General features: G+C 42.1%; 1 protein-coding gene across 1 annotated transcript in view; it reads left to right on the top strand.

The window, feature by feature from the left end:
- Positions 1–19006, top strand: part of LOC114912578 (guanylate-binding protein 1-like) — a 91982-nt gene that overhangs the window by 67461 nt on the left and 5515 nt on the right. The window contains exon 2 of the mRNA XM_029260096.1: positions 18704–18915. Within this exon, the coding sequence (XP_029115929.1) occupies positions 18744–18915 (172 nt within the window). The 5' untranslated portion in view covers positions 18704–18743. The remainder of the gene's footprint in view (positions 1–18703; positions 18916–19006) is intronic.

Below are 19006 nucleotides of genomic sequence, written 5' to 3'. Positions count from 1 at the left end.
TTACCAATTGTGCTTTCTTTGCTTGAGCATTCCCTTTATTCACTGCCCTTTTTCACCCTCAGTGTCACACTGCAGTACTACCTCCCTAGAGAGTCATTGTTGTACTTTGACAAGTGTTTGGACAGGATGGACTCACTGTAGTCTGTGCATTGTCCATTGGAGTCAGATGTGCATTGGTAGCAATTCAGGGGATAACCTGAAATAAATCTCTTTGTTATTAATGGAAATTATATATTAAAAATAGGAAATTAAATAATTATAAACAATATTTCAAGCAAAAATACATGAAAAACACAGTTTGTTGCAATGAGATCTTTTTTTAAAGGTGCCATTCCCAGCAGTCAAGGCGAACGTAATGTTTTATTATATAAGGGAAGGCAGCAGTCCTGGTAGTCCGGTTATACCTGTTGCCATTTCATGGTTTTAGGGCTCCAAAATCTTTGAATATGGCTCATGATCGGTAAATCGTTCAACAATCAGCAGTTTTTTTATAATGGGGTTGTGGGGGGGCAGAAGAACTTGAGGGATGCGAGGTCTAAGGATGCCAAGCAATGTTTAAAGCTGCTCCATGTATGTAGGTTGTGCTGGAGTTCATATTTCCATGAGATGGAAAAGCATTAACGATTTGCATTTAATGCGGGAGAGATACTGCATTTGCAGTTGCTGTTGAATTTGGTCGGTTTAATATGTGCTGCGCCGATACACCTCATCATAAGAGACAAGAGATGCTCAGCTTTCAGCCGCTAATACGTACTTCTATTGTGGGAAAGGTTCTGTAAAAGTGACACTGACTGTCACTGACACGCAGCATATTTTAAAAGAACAAAGAAATAACGCACAAATTGGAAATATACTTAATAACTTGTCCGTGTGGTCATAATTGTGACTCAGAGTCACGAGTTATATTTTTACATCATCTGTTTCTGTCATATTCTCCAGACAGCTTTTCGTGACACTCACTGGTGCTGTTATGCAACAACGACAAGTATAAAAGCTAGTTATTTTATTTATTATATCTAAAATTAAACTTGCAATTAACTGTTTAATATACCGTGCTTAGTTTGTTGCATCTCCCGTGCAATTTAAGTTACCAATGCGCATTATTACTTTACAATCGGAAACAAACTGTACTATGTTACTGTAGAGAAGGTCGCACAGGTGAGGATCATGAGCTGGAAGAGAAGCTTCATCATAAGTTGTTCGTGTGGTGCACAATTGTGAGTCGTTTTATTTCGCTTTTTATACCCGTCCGAGGAGTGACGCAGAAGGGCGCATTTTCTGACAAATCAAATATACAGAAGTTAATTGAATTGATATTAAATTACTTTTAAATTACTACTAGTCCTAAAGACGGCGCCACTGCGCCCCCCCCATGTATTAATTTGCAAATTTAAACATTTCAGAAAGATCACGTCTACTTTTCAAATAAACATTTCAAACAACCAAACTATGTCAAACATTAGAAGCATCTGCATAACACTAACTAATAATACAGCCCCAGTTCGTTCACATGTGTTATCTTTACACATCTTTGCTGATACAATGAGATAATCTACTCCATTATATGTGAAAAGGTCAGCTTCTATCTTCTAGTGTGATCTTTCTGGTGCACTAGGTGTTTTAAGTAGTTCTGCGAGGTTACCTGCCTCTACCCTGATACTTTTGACATTGGCACAAGTTGATATTTCAACTGTCACATCATGATTGATTGTGGGCCAGTAAATTACCTCACCTACCTACACTTTTCAATCCCCACATGTCCCTAGTAATTCATTATCAACATTTCTTTCCTCAACATCTTGGATATAACTATTTTCTTTACTTTGTAGATTATTTCATCAACCACTGTCAGTTCAGCTGTCACACCCCCCTCGGTGCAACGAGGATCACCTGTGGCAGATTGGGAGATGGGTGCATAAAAAGGAGGTTTGGAGCACACTCAGGCTGAGGTGGGTGCTTGATGAGTTTATTGAGACTGCTGGTATGCTTGACAATTTCACCCAGGGCTGTGAGCCCTGCCCAAGACATGTTCCCTGTCCTAGAAAGCATCTGAACCCCTGCAGCTAGATCATGGCTGCCTCACTGCAGAGGAATTGCAGTGGACACTCCAAAGCCATCTGTGTCTCGACTGTGGAGACCTGGGGCATTGACTGCCTGGTTTCACCAGAGGTGTTCCGTAAGGAACAAGCAGCAGTACTTTCTCCACATTGGCCCTGGGACTGTACCATCGATCACCTCTCTGGAGTGACACCCCCCAGAGGCTGGGTATACCCTCTTTTGATACCTGAACAGCAGGCCATGTCGCACTACATTGCTGAAGCCCTCTCAGCAGGTATCATATGTCTCTCTACCTTGCTAGTGTCACAATTTAATTGTAACTTTGTTTATTCTCCATGTAGTCATTCAGTGGCTTTTGTAACTATATAGCTCAAGGTCTGTGGTCTCACTACTTTTCCCACCCTAACTGATTATTTCTTTAATAGGTAGAAAGGAATTTCCACTATTTCTTCAAAAGATATGCACAGAAATCCACTCTAGCACATATGATGAAACCATCTTTAATAATCTGAAGACATGGGGAGATGAGAGGTTGGATCAAGTGCTGGTTTTATTGTTGTCATGGTTTTGCTTCAGTGAGGATGGACTCAAGTAGTTTCTTGAAAAGATGTTTAATAAAGCCAAACTTGTATATCAGGCAATCAGCAAGTCTAGTACAGAGGACTACACAAAGAATGTGGTCAGGAAATGCAAAGCTTGATAGGGGGGAAAGGTCCACTAACACTCCCAGAGAGGAACCAGGGGTGGTAAAATGAGGTTCCACATCCAGGCTTCCTTGTTGTCCTTTATACTCATTGCCATTAGGAAACGGCAGGTGTCGCCAATGTGCTGGCTGTGACAATTGTAGAGAATAACGCAGTGGTTCCTGGGGTGAGGTGAAGTTGAAGACAAGGTGGTTTTGATCTGTGGTGCAATTTGAAAACTGCAGGAGCCTGTGAGATTCTGTAGGTGGTGGTGCTGGTTTTATGCCTCACCTTGATCTGGTGCAGCTGTGTCTGCTTGAGATGCTGGAACATGTTCTGGAGCCTTGACTGATCTTGCAGGATCCAAAAATGTAGTACCGGTTCTTCTGTCAGCAGTTTTTCATTTCCAGTCTGCTAGTCACTCTTCAGAGTGGAGCTCATATCTCTTAAGATATGAACATTGCCATGTAGCTCACCATTCCATTGAACCTTAGAACACAAATATTTTTTGTGGGGAAAATGGCAGGAGGTGTACTAATGCATATTTGACACAAATCAATGCTATACTAAACAAGTATAGCTGCATGATATGCAGTATATGTATAAAACATTCATGTAAATGACAAAATAGCTTTGAATGTGATATGGTTCAAAATGTTTGTTTATGCTCTATTTTTGTCTAAAATATGTGAACATTGTCTTTGAAGCAGTTGAGATGGTGCCTCACTGAGTACCAGAAAAAGGAAATGTTTCAAGTACACACACACACACACACATTTTCAGAACCACTTGTCCCATACAGGGTCACGGGGAACCGGAGCCTAACCTGGCAACTCAGGGCGTAAGGCTGGAGGGGGAGGGGACACACCCAGGACGGGACGCCAGTCCGCCGCAAGGCACCCCAAGCGGGACTCGAACCCCAGACCTACCGGAGAGCAGGACTGTGGTCCAACCCACTGCGCCACCGCACCCCCATGTTTCAAGTATCTCTACATATTACAAAATGGCAAAACTCTCCAACAAATTCCTTATGCAGCATAGCTGCCTTAAGTAGTAAGGTGATAGTATCGTGTGTGTGTGAAACTGCATTAAATAAGCATTTGTTGTTCACATACCATATTTTACTTTTCGTTTAGACTTCAGATGTGTCCAAGAGTTTAGGTTAATTTGCTTTAAGATTTATATCGGCCATAATATACTTTGTACATTTGAAATCATAGCAGTTGCAAAGCTTGCCTGATCACTATTTCTGCCTAGAAAAACTAGTCACAAACTGCTATTGTACTATAGCGAATCTTTTTTGCTCCCTAGTTACTTTTTCAATGTAAAAGTGAAGTTTTGTAACAAAGGCAGGGTTCTGAAATTAAATGTTCTTGACGTTTCTAAGATCTTATCTGTAATGTGATAATGGGTTATTTCTTTCAGTGTAAATGTTCACGCTGCTGAAATCACCCAAATGACCGCAAGTCCTGAACGCTTTAAGCACCTCTTTGTATGAATCGACAAATGTCCAGATGTCATCTGAAGTACAAATTGACACATTTGTTCACGTCTTAGAACTCTTCCCGCCGGAACTTATTACAAAAGCCCCGCATTTGCCTGTATCAAAATACTATCATTATAAGCTTCTCCGTCAGGATCTCCTTGGTAGGGAGCCTATCCCGAAAGCATCAGGCAAAAGGCTAGTCCACCATAAGAAATCAATGTATCTGTCGATTAAATGCAGCTGGGGTATCGCATTCTCCGGAAACGTTAAGTGAAAAGACTGATACGACAGTCATGCCGATTAGCCAGTAAAAAGGCTGAAGAGTAACGAAAGGGCGCGATATCGGAAGAAGCGCATCTTAAGCTTCGTTTTACTGGAAACTGTAGTGTTTACAATTATTCTTATATAATGGTTCTTTGAGTCACGCCTACTAAAAGACTATTGGTTATGCAGCACGATAAAAGAACTAAACGTTCACTCCCTTTCACTGAAAGTGAACACATGGCATAACGCGTAGTAATTTCAGTTAGAATTCAGTCTCCCCTCTGATTTAGGCGGGACCCAAATCCTACCAGTAAATCGAAAAAGAAATCTGTAAATCGACGCATTCGTTTTAGTCTTTGCTCTGACCTTCATCTTAATCTACATGTCTATATTTGAGTGTAGGTCTACCTTTGCTCTATTATCGGGTTTTTACTTGTTCTTAGTAATTGTATGTCTGCAGCATACCTTCAGCAAAACATATTTTGATTTACTTTAATAATCAAAGTGGGGGCGCGGTGGCTCAGTCGGTTGGACCGGGTCCTGCTCTCCGGTGAATCTGGGGTTCGAGTCCCGCTTCGGGTGCCTTGCGACAGACTGGTATCCAGTCCTGGGTGTGTCCCCTCCCCCTCCAGCCTTACGCCCTGTGTTGCCGGGTTAAGCTCCGGCTCCCCGCGACCCCGTATGGGACAAGCGGTTCAGACGGTGTGTGTTGGTAATCATCAGTGTCAAACACCCAAATTCTAAAACTTTTGAAAAGCTAAATTAAAGTTGTGAAGCTTTTAACTCGACTTTTGGCACATTCCCTTTGTCTCTGCTGTGTTCTTACGGGTCTCTCTTTACCTATTCTGGTAAAGAGGTGGCTAGTATTTATTGTAACTATTTGCCCTACTTTGTCATTCGGTTCTTACAACGTGTTTGAACTATATCACGGTATATTAAGAGTGCAGAATTTCTCTGGCTAATGTATGCGGTGGCTATCACACCGCAAAAGACTTCTTCATTATGATGATGGAAATTAAGTGGACGCTATAATGATACATACGTAACTTATAAATTATGCAATATACATTTTTCAACATTCGAGAAAAGCAGCAGTTTCTTCGTGTGCCTTGATTCCTTTCACTGGTCATTTCTATATATTCGACACTATTTCACATTTAATTCCAGCAGTAAAAATTAGTTCTGTTTCCCGTTGTGCTTAAACTATGGTTAGTATGTCTCTATCGATCCATGAACACCACTAAAACAAGCAGGAGATGGGTGGTCTGTTAAATGTTTGTTTCTTAGATGATCTGATTCCATCATTTTCATGAAATGGATATGGGCGTGGTACGATAAATTAACTTTTTGAAAGCGTGCCCCCCGAAAGGGGTGCCAAGCGTGATACTGAGACTGCACTGAAAGCAGTTAATATTCGTGCTTGAAGTGAGACGGTCAGCTCCTGCCCTCAATCACTCCAGGCGTCTGTATTGGGTGTTTTGGTGATTTCATGAATTATGAAACGCCGCGCTTTGCTCAGCCGTTCAGTTCTTTCTCCTACTTTGGCTTCTCTAAGATCAATTATAGTTGCGTATATCCCAAATCGGATATGATACTGTGGCGCCCAGCGCTCTGGGTTTGGATGAGGCAAAGAAGGACGCACAAGAAGGGTTCATTGTGAACGTTTATTTGAACACCCGAAAATAGGGAAATAATGCTCTGTTTGAAGACCCCGTTTCCGTAAGGACCTGCGTCTCAAACCAGCTTTCCCAGCCTGCTTAGCGCCTCGAGGCTCTCTGCTTTCTCCCCCCGCAGACGCAGTCACCCCCTTATATTCCCCGTACGTCACCCAAATCCAACCAGTCACAATAAGCAAATTTCCCGCTCAAACACAGTAGCGCGGGTCCTTACATTACTATAGTATATTAAGTGTGTTCATGAGTGACTCCAGTAAGCGTGACAATACGGCACTATTCAGTTCTGTTCAATTTGTTCTTATTGGCAAGAAAGTCTTATAAGGTTGTCTATAAATTCTTTTCCGTAGAAGCGCAAAAGTGTAAGATGCTACAAGTCCAATAACTGCAAATCCAGTTACTGGTAATAACTGGAATTATAATGGACCCACTGTCTTTCAGAGAAAGGGCAGCAACTTCAGAATCATGCATGTGTTCTCAAAACTTCGTTGAATGGCACTCCTGTCCAGGAGGCTGCTTTGACTCACGAAACTTCTTTGCAGTTGTAGTAGCAGACAAGAGCCTTCATCAAGTTCTTACTGTTTTATCTGAGTCTACATGTAGCATAGGGGTATGGACAGTGAATTTTCTTGGGATTTCATTACATGTTTCTAACAAGTGATGCAGCATTGTTTTATACTATATGCTGTGGGTTTGAATTCTGGCTAATGCTTCAAAATTAATACAACACTTAACCTGAATTGCTCCTGTAAAAGTGCACAAGTCTCAATAGGTACAATATTGTGTAGCCTGTCATTGTTGCAATTTATTTCCTCAAACAGTTCAAAGGCATGTTTTATAGGTGATCTGGTGACTCGAGATTGCCCTGTGTGTGTGCACACACTCTTGGGCGCATGACTGGAAGAGCATGCATTGCTCTGGAGTACAACTGAGTGACTGTGGGTGATTATCTATCATTGCAAGTCACCTGGGATAATGTCTACTATGCAGTATTTAGTTGCTTTGAAAGAAATGTATTGTAAATCATCAAATGATCAGATTCATTTGGGTTAGGATATGAATTCAACTATACAAAGATTCTTTTAATACCCTGCTTCAATTTACAAAGTGTTTCCTAGGAACAAACTTGGATTTTGCACCCATTCTTGCAGCTACAAGCAGTCCCCAGTCACCTGAAACATGTATTCAGACTTTTGGAGGAGTTCCTCTCTAGGAGGGGGAGAGTTTGCATGTTTTACCCCATGTTTGTATTTCCACCCTTGCACAGAATGCAGCACTGGCACTTACAAACCACTTCTGTTCCTCCCTTGCCTTAGAAATGACAATAGACACCAATAGTAGAAGTGCCAGCCAGTTGAATCCTAGCTCCCAGACATTTAAATGCTAGTTCATATTTTTCATTTAACACTTCTCCAAAGTGACTTCCAGTGAACTCTATGTAGTGTCATCAGCTCACGCACCATATTCACCAAGGTGACTTGCACTACTTACAATGCATCACTCATCCCTATATGAGTGGAACACATTCCCTCTGTCACTTGCACACTGTGTGAACCTGAACAGCATGTCTTCAGACTGGGAGGAAACCCATGCAGACATTGGGAGAACATACAAATTCCACACAGCAGGGATCAAACCCATGTTCTCACTCCACCCATGTTCTGTGAGACAGCAGTGCTGCTCACTGTGCCACCTGGCATAAATGCCTATTAGTTTTGGGTTTTAGGAATGCATTAACTTAGTTGACAATTGTAATTGTCTTCAAGTCATGAGGATTCCTGTTATAAAGGCATTCCCAGGAATGCATTAGCTTTTTAAAATTGGGAGAGACTGTCTACAGTGGTGTGAGCAGGCCTAATATTAATTGCATCACATGTCGTACTATGTTAGGTCAACTGGTGACTTTCAAGATGTCAGGCAGTGCTTTCAGAAATTACTTGCAGCTTATCAAGGTAGTTTTGGACATACTTTTATAGTTTGCATTTTTGAATCCAAAGAACTTATTTACATTGTAGGGCAGTGGTTTAGTGCCTTCTTCCTGTTGAAGGATGGGGGGGGTTAAATTCCACCTTTTGCTACCCTATCTTTGAGTGGTGTTGATCTTAAATTAATCAAAAAAATAGCCAGCTGTGTAAATGTAAGCACCAGTAAAACAAGTGAATTTTAATATTTTTCAAAAATCATTGTTTCCATGACAGTGATTTTAGTTATGTGGATGTCTAAAACCCCTTGGAAATGAAAGCTATACAGCTGCCAGAGTACTGCCATAATGAAAACAGTTCCTATACCAAGAGTTTGTAAAGCAGGGGGGTTCTTTTTTAAGATGGGGATGCATTCGGGACTTCATGGACAGGCCCAAATATTTCCACTCTCCAAACAGTGTCAAGCAATAATAAAATGGTAAGCTCTTAAAGAAGGAAGGAAATAAATTAAGACTAAATTGGAGTAGAAAGTTTACTAAACTGCAGTGCACAGGGGGGTACACAAATGAACCAAAATATAGCTCTACATTTAGTGTTTGCAACACAAATGAGGCTGTTTCACTGTCAAATGCAATCACTATTACCTAAGTATTTGTTTACAAGACAGTCACTTATCTCCTTTTAAAAACTAGGAATTTTGACTACACAACCACATTTAGTGACATGCATGTCAGATATTGAGTTGCTGTTAAAATTTGCATATTACAACCAAGTTAGCATTTAATACTAAGTTTGACATGAGGGGACTCCTGAAATTTCAGCTTTAAAAGCAAATAAAATGATCATCATGTAACAGGGCAGTGATAAGTAATTTAAATATATTTCTATAGGCGGGGTGTGGTGGTGCAGTGGGTTGGACCAGGTCCTCCTCCCTGGTGGGTCTGGGGTTCGAGTCCTGCTTGAGGTCGTCGAAAGCACGTTGGGCTTCTTGGGTCCACGGTAGTCGGGGTGTCTTGGTGGCAGTCAGGGCTGTTAACGGGGCAGCAATGGTGCTAAAGTTTCTAATGAATCGGCAATAAAAGTTAGCAAAGCGCTGGAGAGTGTTAGTGGGATAAGGCCATTTTAGGATGGCCTGTACCTTCCGGGGATCCATAGCTATGCCATCGCTGGAGAGTATGAAGCCAAGGAAGGAGACCCGTTTCTGATGAAACTCGCACTTCTCTAGCTTCGCAAACAAGCGATGCTGGAGCAACCTCTGCAGCACTCTCCTGACCAGTTGGATGTGGGATCACAGGGATGCGGAGTAGATCAAGATGTTGTCTAAGTAGACAAGGACCCCGTTCTGCACCAGGTCCCCTAGGACATGGTTGACGAATGCCTGGAAGACGCTGGGTGCATTTGCGAGCCCAAAAGGCATGACTCGATACTCGAAATGCCCCATGGTAGTGCTGAAAGCCATCTTCCACTTATCCGTATAAGATTATACACACTGCACAGATCTAGTTTAGTGAACCATTGGGCATGACAGACTTGTTTTAAGGCTACAGTGATCAAGGGCATGGGGTGCAGATACTTTTATTATGTTTAAGCCTTGGTAGTCTATACAGGGATGGAGCCCCCCCATTTTTTTTTTTGCAATAAAAAACCCGGCAGATGCAGGTGAAGTGGAAGGATGTATTATACCAGATGCAAGGGCTTCAGAAATGTACTGCTGTAAAGCCTGGAGTTCAGGGCGTGACAAGGGATAGATTCGGCTGCGCGGTGGTGTGGTACCTGGAAGGAGGTCGATGAGGCGGGAGCTCTGCTGCCCACGTCTGACTGAACACTCCTGCCAGGTCGAGATATTCCGGAGGGACGAGAGTCTGTTGCATACGTCATTTAGAGGGGTGATCCAGGAAGCAAAGTCGGTAGGGATGCAAGGAGTCGCTAAACTGGGAAGCCATGTAGGTAGATGGGAACTGGGCTCGGAACGGGGAAACCGGGCAAGGAGCGGGGCAGTCATGCAGGTGTCTCGCGAGAACTAAGGCGAACAAGGTTCCGTGTCAAACTTGGTTCTGGCGTTGCCTTTTATGACCCCGTCCTGACTGGTTCCCAGGTGCGGCTTGTGTCGGTAGTGCTGACGTGGCAATACAATGGCTTTTTTCTTCACACTCATTTTGTTAACAGGTATTTTATTCACAATCTAACATGTTTCACTGTGCAAAGCAGGTAGACCCTATGATTCTTCCATCACTAAAACTACTGTACATTCTTCCTGCTTACATTCACAATCTTGGTCAATCACATTCTGGTAAACTGCAGTTAAAATAGATTCAATACCAGCTTTTAGAAATGAACTCTGTAAGCATGCACATATTATTCAAATCATAAAACCTTTGATATGAATACCCTTACATAAAGTTTCTCTTGTGGTTTTCCAAGTCAAACTTTGAAGGTGACATGAATGGTCCAAAAGCTATTCATTCACCTATAGAATTCATGGTAGAGTAAAAATAATTTGGATAATGTGATAGAATTCAGTAATTTTTCATGCAAATATTATACATGTTAAAATCTGTATACTGAATGATTTTAAAGTACCTCTGTAAAACTTAGTCCTTCATAAAATACAACTTACTTTGGTTCATTTTTTATTTCAGGTGATATTTTTTAATCTGGGAGATGATTATGTATTTCTTTTCCATTAAGAGATAATGGTAAAGCAGCCCAACCTCCCAATTAATCCAGAGGCAAAATTTACTTTTCTTAAATCTGAGAGCACCTCAACTTTATGACTAAATAATTATGTGGTTCTATTCCAAGGGTTCAGAGGACAACGTAACCCCATCCCAGATCTGAGCAAGATGGTGGAACCCAGTAAGACACAAAACACACCACTACAAAGGTGATGTGTTTGTGCCTACTGTCAAAGATAATTTTATCATTCATGCTGATATTAGATTTTTCAAATGACCAGGCCTCTTAGTGCTTAGTGATGATGATGTGGCAGAACTGGTAGTTTTAATGTGGAATGTTGTGCAGTTTGACAGCCAGTGAAGAGAGGCTGGGGTACACACACTATCGAGGGAGCACAGAGAAGAGAGCAACCACACCTGACCCTTGCCATCAACATACAGCCACATAACCCAAAAGGCACATGCGAACATAGCATACACAGTAACATTGCTAACTGGCACATCAGGCACTAAGGCTGTTAGACCCCAAGAAGCTACAGAACTACAATTTCCTGATTTGTCCAGTCTATCCTCTCCCTTCATTTATAGCTCTGGCAACAGCAGTAGGTTGACCTGTTCATGTGTGCCCACATCTCTCCAATTCATAGTAAATATCTTGCTCAAGGGTACCATAGCAGGAGGTTAGGCAAGGGATGGGTGCATTCATTCACCAGGTCTGTGTCCAGCCTAAATAACATGCCTCAGAAGCTATGCCATAACTTGTATTGTATTTCCATTGGTTTATCACACTTATGATTTTACACTTTAAGTCATAAGGGGCAAATTTTGCAAAGTCTCAGAAAACAAATAATGGCATGACAGTTTGGCACTGTACAGTAAGTCTGCTGTTTGTCTTACCCCCCATGTTTGTATTTGATGTGAAAGTTTACCACTAGCAGGTTGGGCCGCAGTCCTGCTCTCCAGTGGGTCTGGGGTTCGAGTCCCACTTGGGGTGCCTTACGACGGACTGGTGTCCTGTCCTGGGTGTGTCCCCTCCAGCCTTCCGCCCTGAGTTGCCGGGTTAGGCTCCGGTTTCCCGCAACCCCGTTTGGGACAAGCGGTTCTGAAGTGTGTGTGTGTGTGTGTGTGTGTGTGTGTGTGTGTGTTTACCACTAGCGTCTCCAAAATGATTGTCAGAATTTGAGACAAAACTCTTCTGTCTTGACATTGTCTTTCTGAAAGAGTGCAAATGATGGCGCATTTAATTCGTATATGTAGAGCTCCGAGGTTTCTTGAGCACCTGCAGTACTTGTTAGATCTGTTTAGAAATGCGACTAACACCTGACCACTTGGTCAGGGACTTCAGAGAACTAAATATTATGCAATGTGACAACACAAATTTGCAAAGTGCTATCTGACAAAGTTCTAACTGATTTTGTGTACTGTATTTTCATCAGCTGTCTAGCCAAAAGCGCACATTAGCCTACTGCACTGACCTCCAAGATGCTTTTCTTTGTAACCACAGAATTTATTGCAATCCTTATCTTCTGCCTTTCCAAATCTCCATTTTTACCTGAAGTATGGTTGCACATCTGGCTGGAGTTATTCAGGATTATATTACTGCACTCTTAATATTGAGCATAATATTTCCAAACATACCATTTATTATTAATGTGTTAATTCTTGAACAAATTGAATATATTTATATCATGCCTGAGGGACAGTGGTGTGGAGTGGCAGGGTACAGTATGGCATGGCAGATTTGGCCTGTGTATGGTGGGTCGAGGGTTCGAGCCCTGCTTGGAGTGTCTTGCAATGGACTGGTGTCCTGTCCAGGGTGTGTCCCCCTGCCCTGTGTTACTGGGTAGGCTCCAGCTTGCTGCAGCCTGCTTGGGACAAGCAGTTGTAGACAATGCCGATCATGCCAGGTGTATCTTAATCTGGATCTTTCTACAGCACGGCCAAATCTTTTTTGTCTCAGATTCCTTTGTGCTCCCACAAGCCAATACCCAAAGCATAAGCACATGCCTGTTTGTCCACACTGGTTCACAATGCCAGTAGCAAATTTGCCACCACCTACCGTTTTTTTCAGTCTTATCCACAAAAGCGATGCCCTACAGAAACACAACAATTTGTACATGCCTGTGGATAGACATACAGACTCATAACAAGCATAGGCACATTTTTGCACTCTGGAACATAGTTCTTCAAATCAGAGCTTGAACCACCCAGAAACAAAAGTAGAGTGAAAAGTTCAATTTTTTTTCCTGGAATTATAGGGAGGAAAGATTCTGTGCTAATTTGCATAGCCTTCAGAAAAGATTGCATGGCCATTGGAACCCATGCTAGTTACAAAATATAAAACTGATAAAAATTTACTAAATGGAAAATATTCAAAGGTTTTGACCATGCATTTAATAATTTTATATACATTTTAGCCTTTAATGAAACACATTCCTGTTCCACCACAAGACAAATGCAGTACAATTACATGGAATACAATATCTGATTCTTTCACTTAGTCTTCCAAAAGGAAAGCTGCATTAAGAGGAACTACCACTGATGTAATAAAGGATTTCATTCTTCTAATTAGATCCTTTAAAAGACATGCTGTTACGTCCTCCAACTACAACTGAAGGATACTCTCAAAACTAATCCACAAATTAAAACATTGTTCAAGTAAAAGCTTGTTACTCCAGTACAAGTCATCCTATTATATTCACTCCTGAAATCCAGCAAAGAACTGTAAGAGAAATGAGTAATACTTTATTTTTTGGACAGATGAAGGGTTTTGTTTTCCTGATCAGTATGTGAATGTCTCATGGATATTATGTGCAAAAGCTGTATGCTCCTGCAAGTACTTCCTTTTTTTCTTCATGACATGACTAGACCCTGAAAGACAACTTCCTGCTTCAATGTTGTGACTGCGGACATGATGACCACATCACTTGCCTATAGGAAAACGTGAGCAAGCAGCACTGATTTTATAAGCAAATAGTGATGACCACACTAATAACATTTCATGTGTGTGTTTCTTGGCTGGTTGAGAGAGGCTTCTAGCTTTTTCTTATGCTCTGCTTTATAACACTATCCCACTGTACTAAACTTGTTCCTGTGTCCAGGTACAACTGGGACAGGTGCTTCCAAAGATCTAAGAATTAAACTAATTTTTAAAGTGTAACTATGTCTTTCACCACAGACTTCTCAACCCCATCCTGGCTCCAAGCTGCATAGTGGAACCTTGCCAGATCCAAAACAAGGAACTATGAAAATTTTAAGCAAGACACAATATCTTATCACAATTTTAATTCAAACATGTCAGTATTACTTTTTACAGCTACACAATGCAGATTGGGAGACTGCCAAAGAATTTTTTAAAATTAGTTAATTCATGACTTTATTATTCACATTTTTATGAAAAAGCAATATAAATCTCATTTTTTTGATCTTACCAGTTTTTCTCTGTGAGGATGGTGTGGGAAAGCTGGCAGCAGGTGGGACACTGCTAAGACTTGGCTGCGCAGTTTGGCAATGATTGAGGAGAAGCTGGGATGCCCCCTGTACCCAGGAAGCAGAGAGAAGAGTGGGACCACACCTGACCCTGGTGACCAAAGCAGAACCATGTTATATACATAGGGGACATAACCCACTGAGCACATGCAAAAATATACTTACCACACACGGAAGTGTTGTTACACTGTTAGCCACTTCCAGGCCCCCAGACAACAGAACTTTTCTGACCTGCTCTTGTTAAGCCATCCTCTGCCTCCGTCTCTAGCACCGGCAGCAGAAACAAGTTGACTTCTGTTTCCAAGTAATCCCTTCCCAGGCCAGGGAAGATGTTACAGTCGAGCATTGATAACGTGCCTGAGAAAATATGTTGTATCATACCTACTGAACACTGCAATTCACTGAAGCACTTCACAACCTTGCTCATAAGGTGAAGAACTCCTACAGGGCCGAGTCAAACACAGGACAATGTTGAGTCTGGGAATAGCTTTCTGCCTCACCTTTGTATGTTAGGTGAGAGTGAGCCATTAGTTTGTCTACCACGAAGTGCATTTTCTTCAGGTTTTGTTGACAACTCCATCTTTGCTGTGTTCTGCAGGAACACTGGAAAAACACAAGGTGAACACAGCAAGTTTGTACATGCATCCTTCCGTGTTTTCAGAGCTGCCAGTTCTGAGCTTGAACACAACCTTAAAATTGTACGATGCTATACAGAAATACAAATAAGAACAGAATGGATTTCAAAGAAAAAAACTGCCTGGATGTTGCACATAATGTGTCATATGATGTAGTTTCAGCTGTCACCTGGCAGTCCACTGGTTCTCATATCTTTTTCCCTGCCGTTTCAGTTCTTTTCAGCATAATTATGAATTCTGCTAAGTTGGTAGCACAGTGGGGGGGGGGGGGCAGGTCCTGCTCTCTGGTGGGTCTGGAGTTTGAGTCTGTTTGGGGTGCCTTGTGACGGACTGACATCCCATCCTGGGTGTGTTCCCTCTCCCTCTAGCCTTGCGCCCTGTGTTGCTGGGTTAGGCTCTGGTTTGCCACGACCACACTTGGGACAAGCTGTTTCACTCAGTGTGCGTGTAAAATCATTAAGATCATTTCCACAACTGTCTACAAACTGCGTACCTTACCCTTTCTGCTGGGAGCTTTGCTAAGGTGATTGGGGTCTTCTGCAAGACAGGCCCCAGTGGCTCCTCACTGGCATCCTGTTGACAAAGTGAAAAGTTGGTCTATTCCATTGCTTAGCAAATACAACAGGAACTTACGAGCGGGCACCCATCAACAAAGAACCAAATACAGGCTTGCCTTACATAAACAACACACATTACAAGAATTCAGACTTATGAGTACATGTAATTTGTAGGAAGGAAAAGGTAAGTTCTGTCCTTTGCTAAGGGAGGGTAAAAAAAAATGTCATTTGCTATTTTCTTACTAAATGCATGCATTTGGGGGGGCACGATGGCACAGTGGGTTGGACCGAGTCCTGCTTGGGGTGCCTTGCGATGGACTGGCATCCTGTCCTTTGTGTGTCCCTTCCCCCTCCAGCCTTTCACCCTGTGTCGCGACCTCATGTGGGACAAGCAGTTGCAGACGGTGTGTGTGTGTGCGTGCGTGCGTCTGCATGTATTTGGGTGCGAATAACCCCAAGAACATGGAGAACATGCAAACTCCATACACCATGAGCTGGATTCAAACCGATGCATGAACAAGCGTAAAGCAGGTGGCACGATGGCACAGTGAGTAGCGCTGTTGTCTCACAGAGCCCCAATGGTGCGAGAGGACATGAGTTCAGTCTCTGCTCAGTCTGTGTGGAGTTTGCATGTTCTCCCCGTGTCCGTGTGGGTTTCCTCGGGGTGCTCCGATTTCCTCCCACAGTCCAAAGACATGCTGCTCAGGTCCCCCATAGTGTGTGTGTGAGTGACAGAGAGAGTGTGTGTGTTCCACTGATGTATGGATGAGTGACCCAGTGTAAGTAGTGTATCTAGCAGTGTAAGTCACCTTGGTGAATAAGGTGTGTGGGCTGATAACACTACACAGAGTAGTTGCTTTGGAGAAAAGTGTTGCCACGCCCACATCCTTGAGCCGACGCGGAACACCGGGGGCGCGGCGCAGACTGGGGCATAAAAGGCTGCGTCAGACCAGGTGCTGATGCGGAACCTTGTTCAGCCTTGTTGTTAGCGACCTCCTAGCCTCTTGCTCTACTCCTTCCTGATCCGTCCCCTGCTTCTACTTTCCTGTACCTCCTTATGATCATCGACCGCTTGCCTGTGTATCGACCTTGCCTTTTGGATTCTCCCTGTAACAGCGTTCGCACCTCGAAGACCGATTGCCTGTCCTTTGACCATCTCTCTTGAATTTCCCTGAATAAGCCCCGAATCCCGTTCTGCACTTGGGTCTGCCGCTTCCTTTCGGAACAATCCATGACAAGTGTCTGCTAAATAAATAAACAAACGTAAATGTATGTAATCTAACTGTGAGGCACCACTGACAATTACTATAAACACCTAATAAAAACAAAGATTTCAAGCTAAAATATGAGCACTGCTGATGCCATGCATGACAAAACATGAGCAGCCCCCCATCCCCACATGTGCTGTGGCTTCTCAGTCGTCTAAATGTTGACACCTACAAGCATCCCTCTAAAATCCTTGTGATTTTTTATCACAGTGTAAAACCTTCATCTCTCACAAGTCCTGAAAGAAAGCTTTAATGACAGTGCTAAAAATTTTCCTTACCTATACGTGTAAAACTTCAAGTGACAAATCACACAGCACTCTACTGAAAGACAGTATTATTTCACGACTTTTCCGTGATTTCAGTGAGTACACATTAATAATAACAATTTAATAATATAATAATTTCTGAGATGTACATCGCTTTGGAGAAAAGCATCTACTAAATGAAGTGTAAATGTAAATAACACAAGACAATTTATTAGTTCGACAGAAAGAGGGGTTGCAAAGTGTTACAAGTGATTAAATGATCGATTACAAGAATTCCATCTTATGCAGTGTAACAGTGATGATGATGATAATAATAATGATGATAATTTTTATTCTATATAGCCAAAGCAAGCATGAAGAGAATATCATCTAAACAATACACACTCAATGTATCCAGCTAGGCACCAAGCCACTGAGCACGTGGACGTTAAAGATGACTCTGAAGTCGGTGTTGGGAGTACTACTAATATACTACTGGGCTGTTTTTCACTATTGCTCCGTGAGTGCAGTGCTATGTGTTAACACGCACCCTCCGCTCCCGAGGCACATATTCCCGCTCCCTGCCCGGCCCAGACAGGTTCTGTCCAGGGGGGCCCGGCTCTCGATTCTGGCGTCGCCTCCTCCTCCGTCCCGGGCCGTACATGCCAGGCTGACTGTGGCCGGACTCGGACATCTCTCCAGTGTGCACTAAACGAATATGAACATGAACATGTTGTATGTGTATAATTTACTGACTCAGTCTCCACAACATGTTTGGAAAATTGCCGCTGGCATTGAATTTCAGCTTAGTAAGAAGCAACATCTTTTATTAATGTAATTTTATTTCTACTATCGGAACTGCTGAAGCATAAAGTACCTATCAACACACACACACACACACAAAACGGAGCGTCTCTGAAATATTGGCAATAGATCTTCAAAAAAATACGAGTATATGTATATACATATATATATATGTAAAAATCTATGGACCGTGTAAATAATTTAATAGCCCTCCATTGTGTCATGTTTTGGATGCGCCAAGTACTTTCAGTTTCACTAAGACATGATATTAGTTTACATTTATTTCTTAAGCAGACACATTTTTCTCCATTTTCCCCATTACATCAACACGACAGCTTTTTTACTAAATTACTTGGCAGTGATTTATATCAGCTATTACTGGATTTTGAAGAACTTTAACATCTGCTGCTGTTAAATAAGAAACATTCTTCCTTCCACATCTCAGTTAAAATGGTGGAAACTGAGCTTCAGAAAAAGTCCTAAATCCAAGTGAAAGGAAAAGGACAGCTTATTTTAATCTAGGCCTATCTTAAGCAATTAAAAATATATGCAATGTACAATTTAAGTCAAACCACCTTATGGCTCATGTCATTGAACAAAGAGGAACTTTTCTTAATTTTGGGGTTCAGTGATAGGAAGTGGATAGTGTAATTTATAGAGTAAGAGCGGGTGGAATGTAGGTCAAGTGGTAGTTTTTGTCTTGCGGAATAAAGACTGGTGGACAAACTTGATGACTTGGACTAGACTGTATTAGTGTGTCCTGCTATGCAATTCTAAAATCCACATTTAGTGGTTAAATGACAAAACTTGGAAGGGGTGTGGGAAATGTTTTATACTGAGGAAATAAGAATTTATCCAAAGGTCTTCCAAATGATAGTCCATCACATCATCTATTGCATTGTTCCCTTGATTCTTAAAAATAAAGATGCCATTTTATGGTTCAGTCACTGCAGGTCAAGATAGCGGGCGCCAATAGTGACAGTCATGGAGTCCCCAGTGTGTCTGATTGAAAACATTGATGGGACCCTCAGAGTGGTTCAAGAAGCGACAGAGTATCTCATGAGGATCAATCAGCCAGTGGTGGTTGTGGCAGTGGTAGGACTGTACCGCACTGGCAAGTCTTACCTTATGAACAAGCTGGCTGTCAAGAGGAAAGGTGGGACTGATTTCCACTCGTAAAACTATGAACATGGGTATACCCATGCCTTTTCTTGTTCTACAGTGATTATTCCTCTGTTCTGAAGAGT

This window comes from Scleropages formosus, chromosome 18 (genome assembly GCF_900964775.1).
Source record: "Scleropages formosus chromosome 18, fSclFor1.1, whole genome shotgun sequence".
Taxonomy (NCBI): domain Eukaryota; kingdom Metazoa; phylum Chordata; class Actinopteri; order Osteoglossiformes; family Osteoglossidae; genus Scleropages; species Scleropages formosus.
This window is presented reverse-complemented; position numbering and strand designations above follow the sequence as displayed.